Source organism: Rattus rattus, chromosome 1, assembly GCF_011064425.1.
Source record: "Rattus rattus isolate New Zealand chromosome 1, Rrattus_CSIRO_v1, whole genome shotgun sequence".
NCBI classification, from domain to species: Eukaryota; Metazoa; Chordata; class Mammalia; order Rodentia; family Muridae; genus Rattus; species Rattus rattus.
Window position 1 is genome coordinate 46,736,543 of NC_046154.1, and position 19,695 is coordinate 46,756,237.

The 19,695-nt window shown below is 42.7% G+C and overlaps 1 protein-coding gene across 1 annotated transcript in view; it reads left to right on the plus strand.

Moving 5' to 3' along the window:
- The window catches only part of Scp2 (sterol carrier protein 2), a 72,353-nt gene that overhangs the window by 20,742 nt on the left and 31,916 nt on the right, over positions 1-19,695 (plus strand). Inside the window, exons 7-10 of the mRNA XM_032900762.1 lie at positions 4,144-4,207; positions 5,430-5,516; positions 8,805-8,952; positions 10,757-10,904. Of these exons, the coding sequence (XP_032756653.1) occupies positions 4,144-4,207; positions 5,430-5,516; positions 8,805-8,952; positions 10,757-10,904 (447 nt within the window). The remainder of the gene's footprint in view (positions 1-4,143; positions 4,208-5,429; positions 5,517-8,804; positions 8,953-10,756; positions 10,905-19,695) is intronic.

Consider the following 19,695-nt stretch of genomic DNA (forward strand, 5'->3'; position numbering starts at 1 on the left):
GTTCTGAAATAATTTCAGACTTAATGACAATGGTGCACAAAATATTCCTAATACCTTTCTTTCTAGAATCATTTATATTTTGCTATGCTTTTTTGGGTATCTTCCTCTGTATTTCTGTGTAAGAGCAGGCCAAGAGTAGTGGCATCTACCTTTAATCCCAGTCTGATCTGCACAGTGAATTCCAGAGTAGCCAGGGCTACACACCCTGCCTAAAAATGAGTAAGTTACAGGTTTTCATGGCAAATTATAACAATCAAATCAATATAGTACATATATTGTATATCAAATCAAATATTTAATAATCGAAATCAAGAAACTAATATCAGATCAAGTAGAGCGATGTGTGTGTCTGAGCTGTTGCAGGGGACCTGCTTGAGGCCTCCAAAGCCAGCCCAGACACCATACATAGCAAGACCTCAAGCTCTCCCCCCTTCAAGAGAAAAATTAGTTAGTGCTGACACAGTACTGTTACCAACCTTCACGCCTTATTTCCAGCTTCATTAACCGTCTCACAAATGATCCCCCTTTTGCCCTAAGAGCCCTTCATAATTTTGTTCACTTTGAATTAAAGAAAAAAAAACTTACTTTTGATGTGCATGGCTATTTTGCTTGCATGCATGTGTTTGCACCACTCGTATACCTGGTGTCCACAGAGACCAGAAGAGGGCAGTAGATCCCCTGAAACTGGAGTTGCAAACAGCCATGTAGGTGCTGGGAATTGAGCCCAGGTCCTCTGCAAGAGGAACCAGTGCTCTTAACTGCTGAGCCACCTCTCCAGCCTCCTATGGTTTATTTTTCAATGTTCTGTTTATTTCTGTTTTTGTTTTTCTTCAAAACAGAGCTCCTCTCCGTAGCCCAGGCTGTCCAGGAACTCTACACTAGGCTGACCTCAAACTCAGAGATCGGCCTGTTCTGATTCTGCCTCCTGAGTGCTAGTTTTAAAGGAGTGAGCCGCCACATCTGGCTTGCTTCCATTATTTTGGAGATAGGGTCTCATGAAGCACAGGCTGACCTGAACTCTGTATATCCAGGCTGGCCTTGAACTCCTGATCCTCCTACCCTGTCTCTTAAGTGCCTATGTTACAGGTGTGTGCCACCATGCACTGCTGTAATGGAGACTCCCTCCCTCTTTTTGGTTATGCTTACCCAGTTTGGGTGTTATTTTGTTTTTGAATGTAGGCCTTCAATAGTTAGTCTTCATTCCCCACATTGAAGTCACACAGAGGTTTACTTTATCCTGTGTTGCTGGGTCCTGGGCCTGTGCTAGTCAAGTGCTCGATTACTGTGCCCCTGGGTCTTCTGGGCTTTAGATTTAGACTGGCCTCATAAAAGATTGGTTTTTACTTTTAATTTCTATGGAGTATGGGAACCACATGCTCTTTATAGATGTGGTAGAATTGTGTGTGACACTGAGTCAGAGTTTTGGGGGGTGGGTAGTTGTCTAGTGATTGTCTGTGTGTCCTTTTCGTTTGTCCTTTGTCTTTCTGCTTTTCTTCCTCTATCCCCCCATTTCTGCACCCCCGCCCCCATCCAAGGTTAATGTAGCCCACTGAGGCTGGCCTCTGACTCTTAGGTAGCTGAGGATGACCTCGAATGCCTAGTCTTCCCTTCATCACCTCCTTCCTGGGTGCTGCAAACAGGCTTGTGTCACCACATCCCATTTTTGCTCATGATTGAACCCAGGGCCTCCTGCATGCGATGCAAGACCCCTGCCCACTGATAGACATCCTCAACCTAGTTTTCTGTATTTCTTTTAGGCTAAATATTTTATTTGTAATGGGATCAAATTTAGCAATCTCTATTTCTCCAGTCAATTGTCCGTTTTACTTAGCTTTTTTTCTGATCAGCTTGAGTATGACTCTAAAAAGTAGCGTCCCTATTTATTAACTGATTAAAAATAACATTTACAATTTAAACTTTTATTTCTAGGGTCTGGGAAGAGCACTTGCTGTGCAAGCATGAGGGCCCGAGTCAGATCCCCAGTGCCCATGCAGCACATATAAATATCATGCACATACATGCACACACAAATACATGGAAGTTTTTAAAAGCCCTTTATCTCTAATATAGGGACATTTTTCTATGCGTGCTCACACCCGGGGAGGGTGTCATTGCTGGAGGACTGTGGGCCACCATTGGCCCCTGTCCTCTCTCTGCTGCTTTTCCTCTGGCTGTCCTTATTACCCCAAGGTTTGTGGTTGGGATTTGGCCCTTTTTTGCATTAGTCTGTTCTTTTTCTTAACTTACAGACTCTGAGGTTTGGGTACCACCATTCTCCTGGTTTTTCTGATTATATGGTACCACACACTCGTGCTTTTCTTTTTGTTTGTATTATTTTTGGAGGTTACAGAGACAGACGTAGCAGCTTCCGTTGGCCTTAGAAATCCTGGTACTGGTGTATTTTTAAACTCACATGCTTCCTTAAGGTTTATATTACTGGGAATGGCTTAATAACTCTTCTAGTCTAAAATTTGAAAGAGTTGAATTTGTTTTTGTTTGTCAGCAGGTTGTACAGTGTAGCCTGGGCTGGCCTAGAGCTCATTGTGTAGCCCAGGCTGGCCTGGAATTCATGCAGACCGCTTGCTTGCTTGCTTGGCTCTCCCTCCGGAGCCCTGCACTTACAGGCATGGACTACGTCGTCTTTAACTTAACTCAATGGACTCAGCAGATGGCTGTGGTTTTATAATTTCATTCTAGGAGGTTGGAATCTTTTTATACTAAGTATATTCTTTGAACAGCCAAAATTCTTTTTTTTTTTTAAAGGGGAACATTTGAGGGTGGGAGATTTATGTAATTGAGGATGACCTTGAACTCTTAATCTTCCTTTCTCCACCCACAAGTGCTGAGATTACAGGTATTTTCTTCTATGCATGGCAACATCCAATAAAAATTAATTGGCAGTTCAGGGCTAGTGGTCATCTACCATTTGGCTAGTTAGTATCAGGCTTAAGAAATAGATGGTAAGTGAACTACACTGCAGGATCCTTTTCTAGGAGATGGTCTTTTATATGTGTGAGGCTATAGAAAGCCTTGTCTTGAAAACAAAATAAAGCAAAAACAACCAATAAAACACCTCAAACCAAACCAACAACAACAACAACAACAACAACAGCAACAACAAACCTTCAAATCTCTTTTCCTATAGTCTTTACCCATAGTCTTTATGATCTCATTGTATAGCCTTGGCTAACCTGGAATTTGAAAGTGTAGACCAGGCTGGCTCAAACTCGCAACCTGCTTCTGCCTCCTGAGTAGTGGCATTAAAGGCATGTACCCCAGCATCTTTCCCTGTTGTATCTTTTTGAGATAAGGTTCAGTGTAGTCCAGGCTTAAACTCTTGGTCCTCCTTGTTTCCTCTTCCTGTGTGTTGGGATTACAGGTGTTTGGCGCCACTCAAAAACTGTGAGTCCTGCACTTGGCCACTGTTTTTCTGGTAATTGCATCACACTGTTACAGCACCTGAGTCTGTACATAAATAAAACCTCAGAATAGGACCTATTCCAGATTGGGCAATGGTGGTGCACGTCCTCAATCCCAGACCTGGGAGGCAGAGGCAGGCAGAGCTCTGTGAGTTCAAAACTATCATATGCTACTTGCTGAGTTCCAGGCCAACCAAAGGCTAAACAATGAGACCCTGTCTCAAAACACAACACAACCCAACACAACCAAACAACACCACCCGTATCTAGAAAGCATGCATAATTCACTGGATATAACTTTTCTAAAGACCCTTCTGCTGTGTCATAAAGGGAAGTTGCTGGGATTGTTTATCAGGCCATGGGGGACGTGATTGGCACACCCACCCATTCCAGGCTTGGGAATGTCTGGCAGACACCGGATCACTGTTGGCAATACTCTCCAGCTAGGCACTATGGCTCCAGGCTGTATTTTCTAGTTTTTGAAACTGAATCTTAATTATAATAGAATAGACAGTTTGAACTGTTTACATCTCATATGTCTCTTGATTCAATTTATGAAACGCTCAAATCTAATTATAACAAATTATATGAATGGTCACTGTCTTTGACCCTGATATCAGTGCAAGAGAACTATGGAGATATTTAGTCAAACATTGAATTCCACTGTGACATGTTGGGTAATGAGCTGCAGGAAACAGCACGTTGATATTTGTTCTCTCTGCAGGAACAAAAGTTGAACACTTTGCAAAAATTGGATGGAAAAATCATAAACACTCAGTTAATAACCCGTAAGTATTTCAGAGGCATGATACAAAAATCTGGTCTGCCCTACTGTATGATATGCAGTTTATTCTTGGTAAACAAATGTAAGATCTCAGGATATTAAGTTGGATGTTTATTTATTTATTTATTTTATAAAAGTAAGACTTGTACCCAAATCTTGGCTTATTTTGCCATTCTAGTTTGTGGTTTATTTATATTTAAAGTATCATTACAGCCTAGTGGTGGTTCTTCTCCTCCTCCTCCTCTTCCTCCCTCTTCCTCCTCCTCCTCCTCTTCCTCTTCCTCCTCCTCTTCCTCTTCCTCTTTCTCCTCCTCCCCCTCCTCCTCTTCCTCCTCCTCCTCCTCCTCCTCTCTTCCTTCTCCTCCTCCTTCTTCTTCTCCTCTCTCTCTCTCTCTCTCTCTCTCTCTCTCTCTCTCTCTCTCTCTCTCTCTCTCCTCTTGATAGGAGTGTCAGAGTTTGGGACTAACCCTGGCTAGCCTCCAATTTATGGCGATCATTCTGCATCAGATTCCTAAGTACTGGGATTATAGGCATGGTTTCTCCCACCTGATTTTAATGATTTTTTTAAAATAAGAATTAGAGAGATAGGTATTAAAATTTTTAATTGGGGTCGATAATGTAGGTTAGCGATTAGCATATGTGAGGTCCTAGGTTCATTTCTTTGCACAGCAAAATCAATTGTAAAATGCATATTAAGTTTATAACTGAGATAAATTTCATTCTCTTTAGCATTATTAACTTATTCTGGAAAAACAATATAACTGTTCATATCCTAAAAGTAAGTGATATCAGATGTATTCAGGTTATTGTCAATCAACAATCTCTGAATGCTTATTGGTGGTTCATAGCATGAACTCGGTATTTTCTGGGGGAAAGGGCTCCACTGGGAACTGAATTGATGCCACATAATTAGAATAAAAGCAATGCCATGTACTATTTGATCATTTTCTTTTGCCAATAAAATATCATGGACTGGGTGAGTTATAAAGAATGGAATTGGATTTATTTTGCCTTTTGTTTCTGAGCATGAAAAAGTCACAGTTCTATGTCTGTCTTCTTTCTTTCTTCTTCTTTCTTTTTTTTTTGGCGGGGGTGGGGGCAGGGTTTCTCTGTGTAACCCTGGCTGTCCCCGATCTCACTTTGTAGACCAGGCTGGCTTACAACTCAGAGATCTGCCTGTCTTTCAGTTGCTTCTTCACTTTTATAACTACTTATCTCTTGTTTAGGTATTCTCAGTTCCAAGATGAATACAGCTTAGATGAGATAATGAAATCAAGGCCAGTTTTCGAATTTCTGACTGTCTTACAATGCTGGTAAGAAAGGCATGTTAACATTTCCTGGACATGACCCCTCTCCTCCCTACCCATCCCTCGGTGGTTAACGCTGTCTCTGCAGCTTCTGTAGAATGATCAATGTGCTGCTCACTCTGGTTACTTCAGGAGCGTGTGCCCGCTCTGGCTACTTCAGGAGAGTGTGCTCCTCACTCTGGCTACTTCAGGAGAGTGTGCCCACTCTGGCTACTTCAGGAGCATGTGCCCGCTCTGGTTACTTCAGTAATGTGTGCCCGCTCTGGTTACTTCAGGAGCGTGTGCCCGCTCTGGTTACTTCAGGAGAGTGTGCCCACTCTGGTTACTTCAGGAGAGTGTGCCCACTCTGGCTACTTCAGGAGCATGTGCCCGCTCTGGTTACTTCAGTAATGTGTGCCCACTCTGGTTACTTCAGTAACATGTGCCCACTCTGGTTACTTCAGGAGAGTGTGCTCCTCACTCTGGTTACTTCAGGAGAGTGTGCCCACTCTGGTTACTTCAGGAGCGTGTGCCTACTCTGGTTACTTCAGGAGCGTGTGCCCACTCTGGTTACTTCAGGAGAGTGTACCCTTATTTCCTGTTGCTGCTCTGAGGATCATCCCCTCCTGTCATGAAAAGATACATTTACTTCTTCCTTCTCTAGTTTAGACTGCTCTCTGTTTATTCATTAAAAATGTGCGTAAGATGCCAGTGCGGCCCTGCGGTTCTTGGAGCATTTTGTTTTCCCTCTACAGACTTTAATACAGGAAGTTTTACTCTGTGGTAGATAAGAGCAGAAAGGAAAGAAGGAATTGGGGCTCTAATGATGCTCATGGTCACATCTTGAAACTTGCCTGCCACTCTCTCACTCCTGGAACATGGACTGAGTACTGTGTAGTCCTATGTAGACTCCTGCCTGAGCACCGGAGATACTGTCTGGGATGCAGTTGAAAAATTGAGTCAGCTGACACCTGTTACAGACTGAAGGACAGCCTACTTAGAAAATCCTTCCTAACTCCCTGGGGCCTCTGCTGTGTGCCACCTACCTTTACAGCTTACTGTAGGTCTGTGTTGAGATCTCAGGGGTCTTACCTCCAGATTTTCTATATTCCCACTCTATTTGGTCCCAGCTTCCAAACGGGTTTCAGACTGAGCTCTCGGGTAACAAAGCTGGAGTGGTGTGAGCCCATAGTCGTGTCTGCTGGGGGCCAGCTCCAGTGTCTTCTTTCTTCTTGGTGATTCTTGTGGCAGCTGAGGGGGAGGAGCTCCAGTGGGGTAAGACTTGGTCTTATTAGATACTTACTGTTGCTGTATAGTAAGAAAATGTTTATCTTAAGTCTAAGTCACTTTGCTACTGTAGCTGATCTGCCTGAGTTCCTTTTGGGCCAGAAACTGCAGTCTCTGGCAATTAGCACCTCATCATAAAACGGCACGGGATAAGTAAAGGATTAATTGCTAGAGCCTTTTCTCTCTTGTCCAAATGCTTCTGACTTGTCAGGCTAGTGGGAAGTTTGGAGCAATAAGCTTCTATTGAACCAGGAGAAGAGACTCATGCTTGCAGAAGGAAAAACACAAGCAAATATGGATTAAACTCACATAAATTCATATACAAATTCATACATATACATTCATTCATCTCCATTAAACCAGTTGGGTCAAGTTTACATAGTCATCTCATAATTACATACTTAAACACACGCATCTGTACTTAAATATGCATATTTAAGACCAAGCACTGGTGCAGAAAGAACTCACTCATTCTGGATGAAAAATGAGCTCCAATCTTTGTTGCATAGAGAAAGAAAAAGCTTCTACCCTTTTATTGCTAAGTAAATTAAAACCAAGTCTGTAAGAAGAAAGTTTTGTTCTCTTTCGTAAGACTGTGCTTGCTTTGCTATTAAGAAAAGACCTGTTCTGTCCCATGGTAAGGAGAAGCTTGCCTGCTCCTTCTGCTCTCTCTGTAGCTTCTTGTTTCCTCTTCCCCTCTGCATTCCGCATATTGATCTCTTAAATTTTTAAGTTGCCTTAAAATTTCTAAGTTATTCCACTCTGCATTTTCCTTCTAATCTTGCTCTCTCCTGCTCTGATATAATAATGCTCTTGCTCCCAATGCCTTACTCCCAATACTTTCTCTCCAATGTTATATCTTCCAATGTAATCTTTCCTAGTCTCCTTTCCTAGGAGAATAGATCACATGGTTTTGCCAAGCGTAGTTTTTTTTTTTAATTTTATAAAAGTTCACTAGAAGTTCAAACATAAATTCAAATCATAAATTGAATAAGAAGTTTACAACAGAGAGTGTTACATGAATATCCATTAAGAATAATTATCTAGTTAAACATTCTGTATCTGTCACTAGCTCAACAGATTCATTGAAAGTTAAAAACCATAATTTTTGTGACTAAGGTATTAGTGAAGTTTTGTATAGATAAACCCTGTCAGTATTTTATCTTCTGTCCTTGCACCTATAGTAGATCCTTAGTTCCCTTTGTATGACCTTTGGTTAATTGTTTTACAACCTCTTGGATTGCTCTCTAAGTTGTAGATGCCTGGCTTGCTGTCTCAGAAGCAGTTGATTCATGAGACTTGAAGACTGGCAGATTTCTCATTGCAGTTTTGATTATCAGAGAGGGCTTAATAGTAGTCCTATTATAAAAGAGTTTAATAATTACTAATATAATTTTAGGAATTCTTATAGGATCATCATTAAGAATTAAGAAATTATCTGTTTGTCTATACAGCATCACTATAAGGCAGTGCATCTTCATTGTTCTGCAGAAATCTGCTCAAAAGGCTGGGCTAATGCCTAGTGAGATACACACACACACACACACACACACACACACACACACACACACACACACACGACCTATTAATAGTGGGAATCTTTCCTAAAATGAAAAATCCTTGCCTGCAGGAGCAAACCTATTGTAGATTTTAATCCAAGGAGGACTCATCTCAGGAAGATCACTTGCTAGTTTTTAGCTTCTCCTAGATGGCTCCTGGTGTGTGTCTTCATAGTATTAAGACAGCAAGCAGCCTTTTAGACTTACTCCACAGAAACTCTCCAGAAATCACCTTATGCATATCCAGGATTCTTCCAGTGAGAGTTTGAGGGAGAGACTGCAGACTGAGCAGTGAAGATCATTTGAGGTCTTGCTAGAGGCTCAGCCTCAGTGGGAAGCTTTTGCAGTTTAACTATAAATATCACAGAGAAGAACGTGAGTTGGCTAGGAAGCATGCTTGGTCTTCCTTCTCCTGAGTCTGAAACCCGAGGAGATGCTGGTGCAAGTAATGATTTTCACTTCTGATTAGTCCCACCTCAGATGGTGCCGCAGCAGCAATTGTGTCTAGTGAGGAGTTCGTGCAGAAGCATGGCCTGCAGTCCAAAGCTGTGGAAATTGTGGCACAGGAGATGGTGACTGACTTGCCCAGTACGTTTGAAAAAAGTGTTATTAAAATGGTATGTCTGAGATTCTTTTTTAAAAAAAAATCAAATGAAGGAAATAGTATTTTAAATTGCAACCTAGCATTTTATTGTCATTGGCTCTGGAAAGTATTATAAAAACTTGATCTAGAAAGGTTCTCATTGTATCCCATCCGTAATGATTTGTGAAGGGGATAGACTTGGTATTGTCCTGTAATTGGGGCATAGAAGAAGGAGGATCAGGAATTCAGGGCTAGCCTCACCTACATTGCCAACCAGATGTTATTTAGGTTGGAGTCATGAGTAAGGTATTTTAATTCATTAGACATTCTGGGTTGGGGTTTTGGGTTTTGTTGTTGAAAAAGGGTTTCTCCACATAGCCCTGACTGTCCAAGAACTCTCTATGTAGACCAGGCTAGCCTCAAATTCAGAAATTACTAGCTCTGCCTCCTGGGTGCTGGGATTAAAAGTGTGGGCCTTTAACCAAGAGAAAGTAAGAATTCAGACCTAAAGTGAGTTGAACAATTAATGGTTTGCCCTTAGCCCACAGAAACAATTGCATGGTAAATTATAGTTTATAAAATAGCTTTTTTTTTTTTTTTTTTATGGTTCTTTTTTTGAGGCTGGGGAAACCCAGGGCCTTTTCCTAGGTAAGCACTCTACCACTGAGCTAAATCCCCAGCCATAAAATAGCTTTTAACACTTGCTACAAATCTGAAATACCCATGTAACTTAATCAGTGCTTTGGTTTGGACCTAAACTGTTCCCTATATGGTCCTGTATTAGAGACTTAGTCCCTGATCCATCATTGTTTTGAGGTAGTCTTTGGGAGATGATTGGTTCATAGGGGCTCAAACCTAATCAAAGTACTAAGGTATCGATGGATTCATAGCTCAGTGGGATTCAGGGCAGAGACATTGTTGAAAAAGCTAGCTCTCTGTCTGCTTCCTGGCCTTCATGAGGTGAACAGTCTTGCTCTACTATGTGTACTCTGCCATGATGTTGCTTTTAACTTTGCAATGGGCCTGGTGTGTTAGCACCAGGTGATCATGGATTGAAACCTGCAAAACCATGAATCCGACTAAGTTTTACCAGTGGGGCAAGGTTGCACCCACCTATAACCTCAGAACTTGAGAGGTAAGGCAGGAAGAACAGGAGCACAAGGTCATCCTTGGCTATACAGTGGATTTGAGGCTAGCCTGGGCTACATGAAATCCTATCTAAAACAGAAAACAGAAAAAAAAAAGCTTTTGGGGCTCTTCGGTTGTTTTCTTAGGTATTTTGTCTCTGTGTTATGACATTGACCAGTAAAGCCAAGACCATGAAATTGAGTTATGGCATACACACTATGCTCAGGTTGTCTCATAGCACACTTTATAATAGTATTTTTGCCTTATTCCTTGAATAAAAATTGAACATGGCCTGTGCAAAATGGTTTGAATCCTGCATGATCTTCTAAAATAGGTTACATATTTTCCTATAGAAATTGTCCTATATTTTTCACTGTTTCTGTCTCATAATGATGTATTGAAAATCCTCTACTAGTGCAATTATACGCTATGACCCCATCAGTGCAACTATACTGCTATCTCAGATTCTAAGTCCTTTTTCAGTATCTTATTTAAGCTTTTATAGTTTATGGTATAAAATTCAAGATGTATATTTTTTGATATTATCTTATTGAGTGTTTTATATAATGCAGAATCCGCTGAGATCTCAATATATGTGATATTTTGAGCTTTTCATGTTATGTATGTTTGATGTTATGCTCTCTTAAAATCTTTGTCTAAAAGGCCAAATGTTGATGCCCTTTGTTTACCTGGCAATGGATTTGGTATAGGTTGGCTATGATATGAGTAAAGAAGCTGCCAGGAAGTGCTATGAGAAGTCCGGCCTGGGTCCCAGTGATGTCGACGTGATAGAGCTTCACGATTGCTTCTCTACCAATGAACTCCTGACTTACGAAGCACTGGGGCTCTGTCCAGAAGGTAGTGTCTTTGAAGGGGCCTGGTGTAAATCCCATTGAGAAGGCCTCACTTTCATCATTAAACACTACAAGTCACTAATTGCCTTTCCCTGCATGTTGACTATGCCACATCGTTCAAACCGGATGTTGTGGTAGGAAAGTTTTCAGAACATCCAGTCTTGGACAACACAAACACTGGTATAACAGAGTATGTACTTAATCTACATTATGCAAATTAGTTCTAAGAATGTATGGTTACATTTTAAAGAGGATTTATTAGGCCTGCAATCCCAAGTATTTTTGAATTGTGATTAAATAGACGTGCAGAAAGAAACATTAGTTGGTGGGTTTGAAGGGTTCCTTTTCATTTCTAAAGCACACCACGTTCCTCAGAGTAGAGACTTTTAGTTGCTTCGCCATGTCAACACTTGATGATCAGTTGCATATGCTCACGGGGATGTAATTGTATCTTAATCTCAATTTTCATACCACCCATGACTGATGACATTGAAAAATCTTTTTTGTGCTTACTGGTCATTTGTGTATCTTTAAAAAAAAACAATATTTATTATCTTTCTGTGTCTACGTCAGTGCCTGTGTGTGGTTATGTGAATGTGTTACTTCAGTGCCCACGGAGTCTAAAAAGAACACCAGCTCTCCTAGGGCTGGAGTTACAGCTGGTTGGGAGTCATCCTAAGTGAGTGTTAGGAATCAAAGCTGGGTTCCTGGAGAAGAGCACTGCGTGTTCTGAACTGCTGAGCCATCGCTCCAGCACCTCATCGTATGTCTTCGTGTGTCACGTCTTGTATATCTATTTAAATCTCTGCCCCTTGGTTCTGTTATTTGTCTTTATTGTGTATATTTTATAATAAATATATAAGTAATATAATATTAGTATATAAATACTATATATATTCTAGATACATGTCAATGACAGTCAGTTACATTGTGAATGTTTTCTTCTAGTCTGTGTCCATATGGTTTAGATCGACTGTTTGATCATGTTTTCTACTTGTGTTCTATACTGTTTTCTTCCTTTGTTCTCCTGTCTTCTTTTGCATTACTTGAACATTTTTAGTATACTATTTTAATGTATCTGCTGGCTATTTTGGCATGATTTCAGGATTTCGGTAATTAGTTAATGATTACTGTGTGTATTGTGTGTATTGGCCTAGCACACGTAAGTGCCATGTGTGTATTGTGTGTATTGGAGTGTGTGTGACCTAGAACAGGTAAGAGCCATGTGTGTATTGTGTGTGTTGGTTTGTGTGTGGCCTAGCGCACATAGGAGCCAGAGGACAACTTCATGGAGCTACTTTTCTCCTTTCCCCATTGTATGGGTTGCAGGGTCACACGTGGCCCATCAGGCTTGTGACACGGGCGCTTTACCTGCTGAGCCAACTCAGGTACCTTCTGATCTTTTTGCTTCTGTGTTCCAAGTTCTGGCAAAGTTAGCTGCACCCTTAGCCCCTCCGTCTCTTTTTCTCTGCCCGTGGCTGTGGCTAGGATAGTCTCAGCACTGTTGACATTTGAGGTGTTATTTTGTGGTAGAGCTTGTACATCTTAGGGTGTTCAGCAGCGAGTCTTCCTGGCCTTTTACACCCACAGAGTGCCACAAATGCCTCCCACAGCTGTGACAGCCAAGAGTATTTCTAGACATTACCAATCCCTGGGGTAAAAATCTCACAGCTAGGGCTGGAGAGATGGCTCAGCGGTTAAGAGCTCCGACTGCTCTTCCAGAGGTCCTGAGTTCAATTCCCAGCAACCACATGGTGGCTCACAACCATCTGTAATGAGATCTGATGCCCTCTCCTGGTGTGTCTGAAAACAGTGACAGTGTAATCATATAAATTAAATAAATCTTTAAAAAAAAAAAAATCTCACAGCTAGGAGTTGCGGCTCCAAGGTCACATGTGTGTACGTTACCTTTAGTCTCCTTGGAGATAATATGGGGACTCTTCGCATGCAAAGGAGAAACCTTGGCACCATAGAGGCCCATTATCCGGCCAACATCTCTCTGCCTTCACTGATCTTTTTCTTATAGCTGTCATATATATCACATCTGTTTGGACTGAAAAATGAACGTGATGAAATAATTTTCTTTCATTGTCATTTGAAGGCATTAAGAAAAGGTTTTTCATATTTACCTAGATATGTATAATTTCCATTGCTTTCTTCACTCTTGAAGATCTTGTGTTTGTGCATACGCAGAAGAGCCTGTAGCATGCCTGTGGAGGTCAGAGGACTGTCTTCTTTTTGAGACAATGCCGCTCTCTTACTGCTTGCGAGCTCCTGGACATTCTCTTATCTCTACTTCCCGTTTTGCTGTAGGGCTCTGGGCTTTTACATGGCCAAGGAAACCAGTAGAGGGCATTGGATCTGGGGTTTCAAATCCAATGGTCTTTATGTTTGTGTCACAATACTTTATCCCAGCCCAAGACTGACCTAGACTGGCAGGTTATTCTTCAGTGACAGGCTCCTGAGAGGAGGGCCAAGGGGTGAGAAATTAGAGCACACAGAACGTTTGGGATCAGGAGGTCTCGTACAAGCTGATGGCTCATGCGGACAGTTAAGAAGTATAGCATTTTACTTATGGTATGCAGAAGTGAACACAGTGTGCAGAAAGCTGTATACAATGGGGGGATGAAGTCAGCAGGAGCTAATCAAGCTATTGTACAAACACAGGTGGTCTCAAGAGCATCACAGACTGCACAGCATCCTGAGTACACTCAGGTAACTCCCGTCTCTTCTGGGGAAAAAGCCAGGTTCCCGGAAACCAAAACCCATATATTCCTTGTCCCATTCCTCTCTGCCTCTGGGCTAGGATACCGAATTAGCATTCTCTTTTGCTTTTTTCATCGGGGTCTCTGAGAAAGCCTCAGAATCAGCCCAGCCCCCAACACAAGGCCCGTGTTGTTTCTTCTTTATTTTTCCTTTTATTCTATGTGTTTTGCCTGCATGTACATATATATATATATATATATATATATATATATATATATATATCACGTGTATGCTTATTGCCCGAGGAAACCAGAAGAGGGCGTTGGATCTCCTGGAACTGGAGTTAAAGCTGGTTGTGAGCTGCCATGTGGGTGCTGGGAACCATGCCTGGGTCCTCTGCAAGACTGTATGTGATTTTTCTTTTTAAGTGCAAAATAAAGTACAAAGTAAAATAAGTAAGATAACACAAAGCTACACTGGAGTTGGGCAGGGCAAACCAACTGAAGGAAAAGAACACTAGAGGAGGCCCAAGAATCAGGAATCTGTACACTCAGGAATCCTATAGAAACGCTAACCTGGAAGCCAGTATATACATAGACCTGTGCAGACCTGAGCAGACCTGTGCATGCTGCCTCAGTCTGTGAGTTCCTATGAGCTCTGACCATGTGGATTTGGAGGGCCTGTTTTCTTGGCGTTCTCCATTCACTCTGGCTCCTACGTTCTTTCACCTTCCTTGGCATTGGGGAGTGGAAGTGGGTGAGTTCCTCTGCCCTGAGGGGAGGGATTTGATGGGAGACATTCCATTTAGGGCTTAATGTTCCACAGTCTCTCTCTGTTTTGGAGACAGGGTCTCAATACACTGACCTGGAAATCACTGTGTAGACCAGGCTGGCATCGAACTCACAGAGATCCCCTGGCCTCTGCCTCCTGAGTGCTGGGATTGAAAGACCCCCGGAGTGGGGAGACCCTCACTCAAGTCTCGGGATGACGCAACCCCCCAAGAACTCACACAAGACCGTCCTTGTTGTAATTACATGAGGTTTATCGATAGCAACCAGTGCACTGGGGTCGAGACTCGTATCCCACGCAGGGGCAGTGGAGTTCGACCCCGAGAGGCTGGGAGAAGAGGTATTTAAAGGGAGAAACCACAACCTGAGGGGGCAGGGATGGCGTCATAGAATAACAGTGAAAAATCACAAGGAAGAACTCTCTGTCTCCCAAGATTGTTTCCTAGGAGAAGCTGTCTCTTACTTCTCAGATTGTTTAACTTCATGGTCCGCTAGTTCCTAGGAAAAGTTGTTTCCTGCTTCTCAAGATTGTCCTCTAAGATTTATGGTCAGCTAGTTTCTGGGAGGAAGCTGTTGAGCTGGCCAATGTAATTATCCATTCTATAGCCCTAGGAGAGGCTTCTTGGAACATACAATTCTGGGGCCTAACCTGTTTTCTTTTTCTGCTCTAAACTTTGTGTCTAGGGGGGCAACTTTAAAACTTTTATCTTTTAGGATTAAAGGTGTGCACCACTAGGCCTAGCCTGTATGTGCTTTAATCACACCCATTTCTCCAGCACTCGGGGTCTTTCCTCTCATTCACAGCCATTTCTCCAGCACTCGGGGGTCTTTCCTCTCATTCATTTCTTTAGCCCGAAGACTTTCTTTTAGCATCTTCCCTCTTCTTTTCCTACTTTTCTTTTCTGAGATAGTACAGAATGGATGTGGCCTCCTGGTCCCCATGTCCTCACCTCCTCCCAAGCTCTGGGAAGCTGAGAACCATCCTTCCTGGTCCTTCAGTTCTGGAGAGCTAACCCCGAGACTTGTTCATGCTGAGGCAAATGCCCCATCTTTGCCTTATGTTCTGGGATCATTCTGGGATCACCACGACATCTGTTTTAGAGCCTTTCATATTATCCCATGAGTCTGTGACACTTGTTCTTTGTTTTTGTAGTATTAGTGATCAAACCTAGTTCTTTTCCTTTGGGGGAGAGGCGGGGGTTGAGGCAGGGTTTTCTTGTGTAGCCTTGGCTGTCCTGGGTTTATTCTGTAGACATAGTTGGCTTTAAATTCAAATATCCACCTGCCTCTGTTTCCTGAGTGCTGGGATTAAAGGTGGGCACCATCACTGCCCAGCCATCTGTTCATTTTTAAATCTCCTTTCTGCTCCAAGTCACTGGAGTAAGACTTTTTCTTTCCTTTTTTTTTTAAATAATTTTTTTTACCTCTCTTTTTTTCTTTTCTCTCTTTGCCTCCCTCCCTCCCTCCCTCCCTCCCTCCCTCCCTCCCTCTCTCTCCTTCCTCTTTCTTTCTTTCTTTCTTTTCCTACAAGCTTCTTGCTTCAGCTTCCAGAGTGGTAGGATGTCCTTTTCTTCTTTTTCTCCTTTCCTTTCTTTATGGAGACAGATCTCAGGCTGGGGATATTAGCTCAGTGAGCAGTGTTTGGCTTACATACAGGAGATCCTGAGTTCAATCTCTGGTACTGGAAAAAAATAAATGAATAAATGAACAAAGAAGCAGGGCCTGTGTGTGTAGCTTTTCTGGAGTTCGCTATCACAGAGCCGGCCTTGACCTTGCAGCCTCTGCACCTTGTGTGCTGGCCTCCTAGGCTTGCTCTACCACATCTGGACTCTGTTTTATTTCGAAGAATTCACTTTTAAAAATCTATTGGATTCATTTTCTTGCTTCTTGGCTCTGCTGAGAACTCCTGTCTTGGTGTTTATATCCCGAGTCTCCTTCACCTTGCAGCTCCAGTGTCAACTTGAAAGCTCTTGATAACTTTGTAGTCTGGAATTTGGGGTTTGGCCTTTGTCCAGGGTCTTTCCCTCTTGGGCGTTGGTTACATTTTTTTTTTTCAGATTCTTTGTAGGATAATTTTAGATGGCATCCTGAACACATGAATGTTACTTTGTTTAACATCCTCTGGAAAGTCTCTTGCTGGGACCTGGGGCTCCCTGGTTTTAGGGCAGTCAGGCTGGCCAGTGAGACCCAGGAAATTGCTCATCTCTGCATCCTCAGCACTAGGATTACAAACACACACACCACATCCAGCTTTTTATGTGGGTACTGGGGACCAAACTCAGTCCTCAAGTGTAGTAATGTTCACTGAGTTCTCTCTCCAGCTCCACATTGTTTGTGATTTAGCCAGAGTCAGCCCAGTTTGTCCTCACAAATTCTGACTTGCCTTCTGAGGTGGCAGTGGATGCCTCTTGTTTAGTTCCTGAGCCTGTACTGTGTTGGTTTGGGGCCATCCCATGCATCTGTAGCTTTGGGGTGAGCCTCAGACTCATTCTCTAGGTATAAGTCTACGTTCAGAATTAGGGAGACAGCGGGGCTCTGTTCTGACTCTCTCTACTGTGGCCTTCAGTGCTGACTGTCCAGCCTGTGGAGTTTGTTTTCCTGGTTCTCTTGGTACAAAGGTGGGGTTTCAGTGGGGTGGTGCTGCATACCTGTAATCCCAGCGCTTGGGAGGCAGAGAAAGGAGGATCTGGAGTTCAAGGTTAGTCTGGGATACTTTTGACTGTCTCAAACAGCCAAAAGTGTGTGTGTCGGGAGTAGGGGGTGGGGTGTAGAGGAAGGGGGACAGACTTAGTTCTAGAACACTACCTTTGTGGACATGCTGTGCTGTCCTGGGATGCAGTTCACTTGTGCAGAACTGACAAGGACAGCCTGAGGAAGCATAATGAATCCAGCCTTGTGCGGCAGCTTCCCTGAGACTTCACTTGCTAATCTTCCTGCTTTTGTTTGCTTTGCAGTCCTCAGGTAGCTGTGAGTAGCAGTGTGTGTGTGTGTGTGTGTGTGTGTGTGTGTGTGTGTGTGCGTGCTCATGCGCACACGCTATTTGCTTTTCGGTGGCTTGTCTGTATCTCAAACCTAAGTTCAGAACTGGAGTTCTAATGTTTCCCAAACTTCTTCCTCCAACTTGGACATCCTTCAGTTGACCACACTGGAAACTGGAAAACCATTCTTCTTAAAGATTTGTTTTATTGATTGATTGATTGATTGTGTGCCCCTGTGCATGATTGAATGTGCATGCATGTGTAGAGCCACCTACAAAGGCCAGAAAAGGATGTTGGATCCCTTGGTTACAGGAAGTTGTCAACTGCCCAAGTCTGTTTCTGGGTACCAGTTTGTTGCAAGCTCAGCTTTTAACTGCTGAGTCATCCTTTAGCTTCCCCACACTCAATCTTCAGTCACCTTTCTCACACTGCCCCCACCAAATCCATCTTTGAATCCTGCTGGCTCCTACCCTGCCTTCAAATAAATTCTGAGTGCACCACATCTTGCCAGACCTTATCACTGCCAGCATGGCTCCTTGGGTTGTGGTCCTCTCACAGCCAGCCCCTAAGGCTGCCTGGGCACCTCCAGTCTCTTCACTATAAGAAGCAGATGGTTGTGTTAGAAGCTGGCCACTGTCCTATCTCTCTGCAAAGCCTACTAGCTTCTCCCCGACAGAGATGCAGGCCAAATGTTGTCTCTTTAACTCTCTACCCAGGGTCTGTGCCTCCTCTCCTACAGTTACAGTGCCTCCTTGTTCAAGCACCCCCGACTTGTGTCCCTCAGGGGCCTGTGTCCAAAGCCCCATGTGACTTCTCCAGGGCTCTCTTCCTTGTTCCCACTTTCCCAAACTCTCTTCCTTCTTTCCGTGGTGTGGCTACTCAGCATACTGTTTTTTGGTTTTTTTTCTCTTTTCTTTTTTTCGGAGCTGGGGACCGAACCCAGGGCCTAGCAAGCGCTCTACCACTGAGCTAAATCCCCAACCCTACTCAGCATACTGTTATTGGGACTGCACCCAGACCATCATCACATCTGGGGCTCCCAGATCGTATTATTCCGTCAGAAGAGCATCCGGAGGAACACCTTATATAATTCATGTGCTTCTGTTTATTTTGTAACCACTCCCAAATAGTGAACAGATCATTACAGGCAATGTGGAGGCCATGAAACACATGAAATGAATTTGTAGTTGTTTTTCGTTTGGGTTTTGGTTTAAGATAGGGTCTCAATACATAGCCATGACTGGTCTAGAACTCACTAGGTAGACTAGGTTAGCCCTAACTCATAGAGAGCTGCCTGCCTCTGTGCTGTGGTAAAAAGGTGAGCTCTTGAGCCATCTCTCCTATGGCTGTGAAGCCTCTTTTTTTTTTTTTTTTTTTTTTTTTTTTTTTTTAACCTTTATGGTTCAACAGTGTCTTCAGTCTTTCTCCTTTTTTTTTTTCGGAGCTGGGGACCGAACCCAGGGCCTTGCGCTTGCTAGGCAAGCGCTCTACCACTGAGCTAAATCCCCAACCCCTTCAGTCTTTCTCCTTAATTTCATGAAAGTAAGGTTTTTTTTTTTGTTGCTTGTTTGTTTTGTTTTCCTTCTTTTGAGTTTTGTTGTGCTAGAAGCAAACACTGGGACACATGCACACTAGGTAAGCACGCTACCCAAAATGCACCTCCAGTCTTGCTCTTTTGTTTTTGCTTTTCAAGACAGAGTTTCTCTGCGGAGCCCTGGCTATCCTGAAATTTGCTCAGTAGGCCAGGCTAGCCTCAAACTCAGAGCTCTACCTGCCTCTGCCTCCCAAGTGCTGAGATTAAAGGCATCTACCACCACAGCCAGCACACTGTTTTTTAATTTAAAAAAAAAAAATGTATATATCGAGCTGGAGAGATGGCTCAGCAGTTAAGAGCACTGACTGCTCTTCCAGAGGTCCTGAGTTCAGATCCCAACAAACACATGGTAGCTCACAACCATCTGTAATAGGATCTGATGCTCTCTTCTGGTGTGTCTGAAGACAACTATAGTGTACTTATATATAATAAATAAATTTTTAAAACATGTATATATCACACTGTATTACAGCTGAAACAAGAGAGGAAATTCATTTTGGAAAATTACAACTTTTGAAGCTATAAATTTTAGTTAAAATGTTGCAGAGTATTTATTTTGACCACATTAGTTTTTTTCTGTTACAGTTGGGGCAATTTGGAAGCCACAGGGCTATTAGGAACTACCAAGTGCTTATTTCATGCAAAGCATTCTTGAAAGATAAGCCTTTATTTCTCAATATCATTACTCAACACTTAAAGCATTTGTAACAATTTATTAGGCTCTTAGGA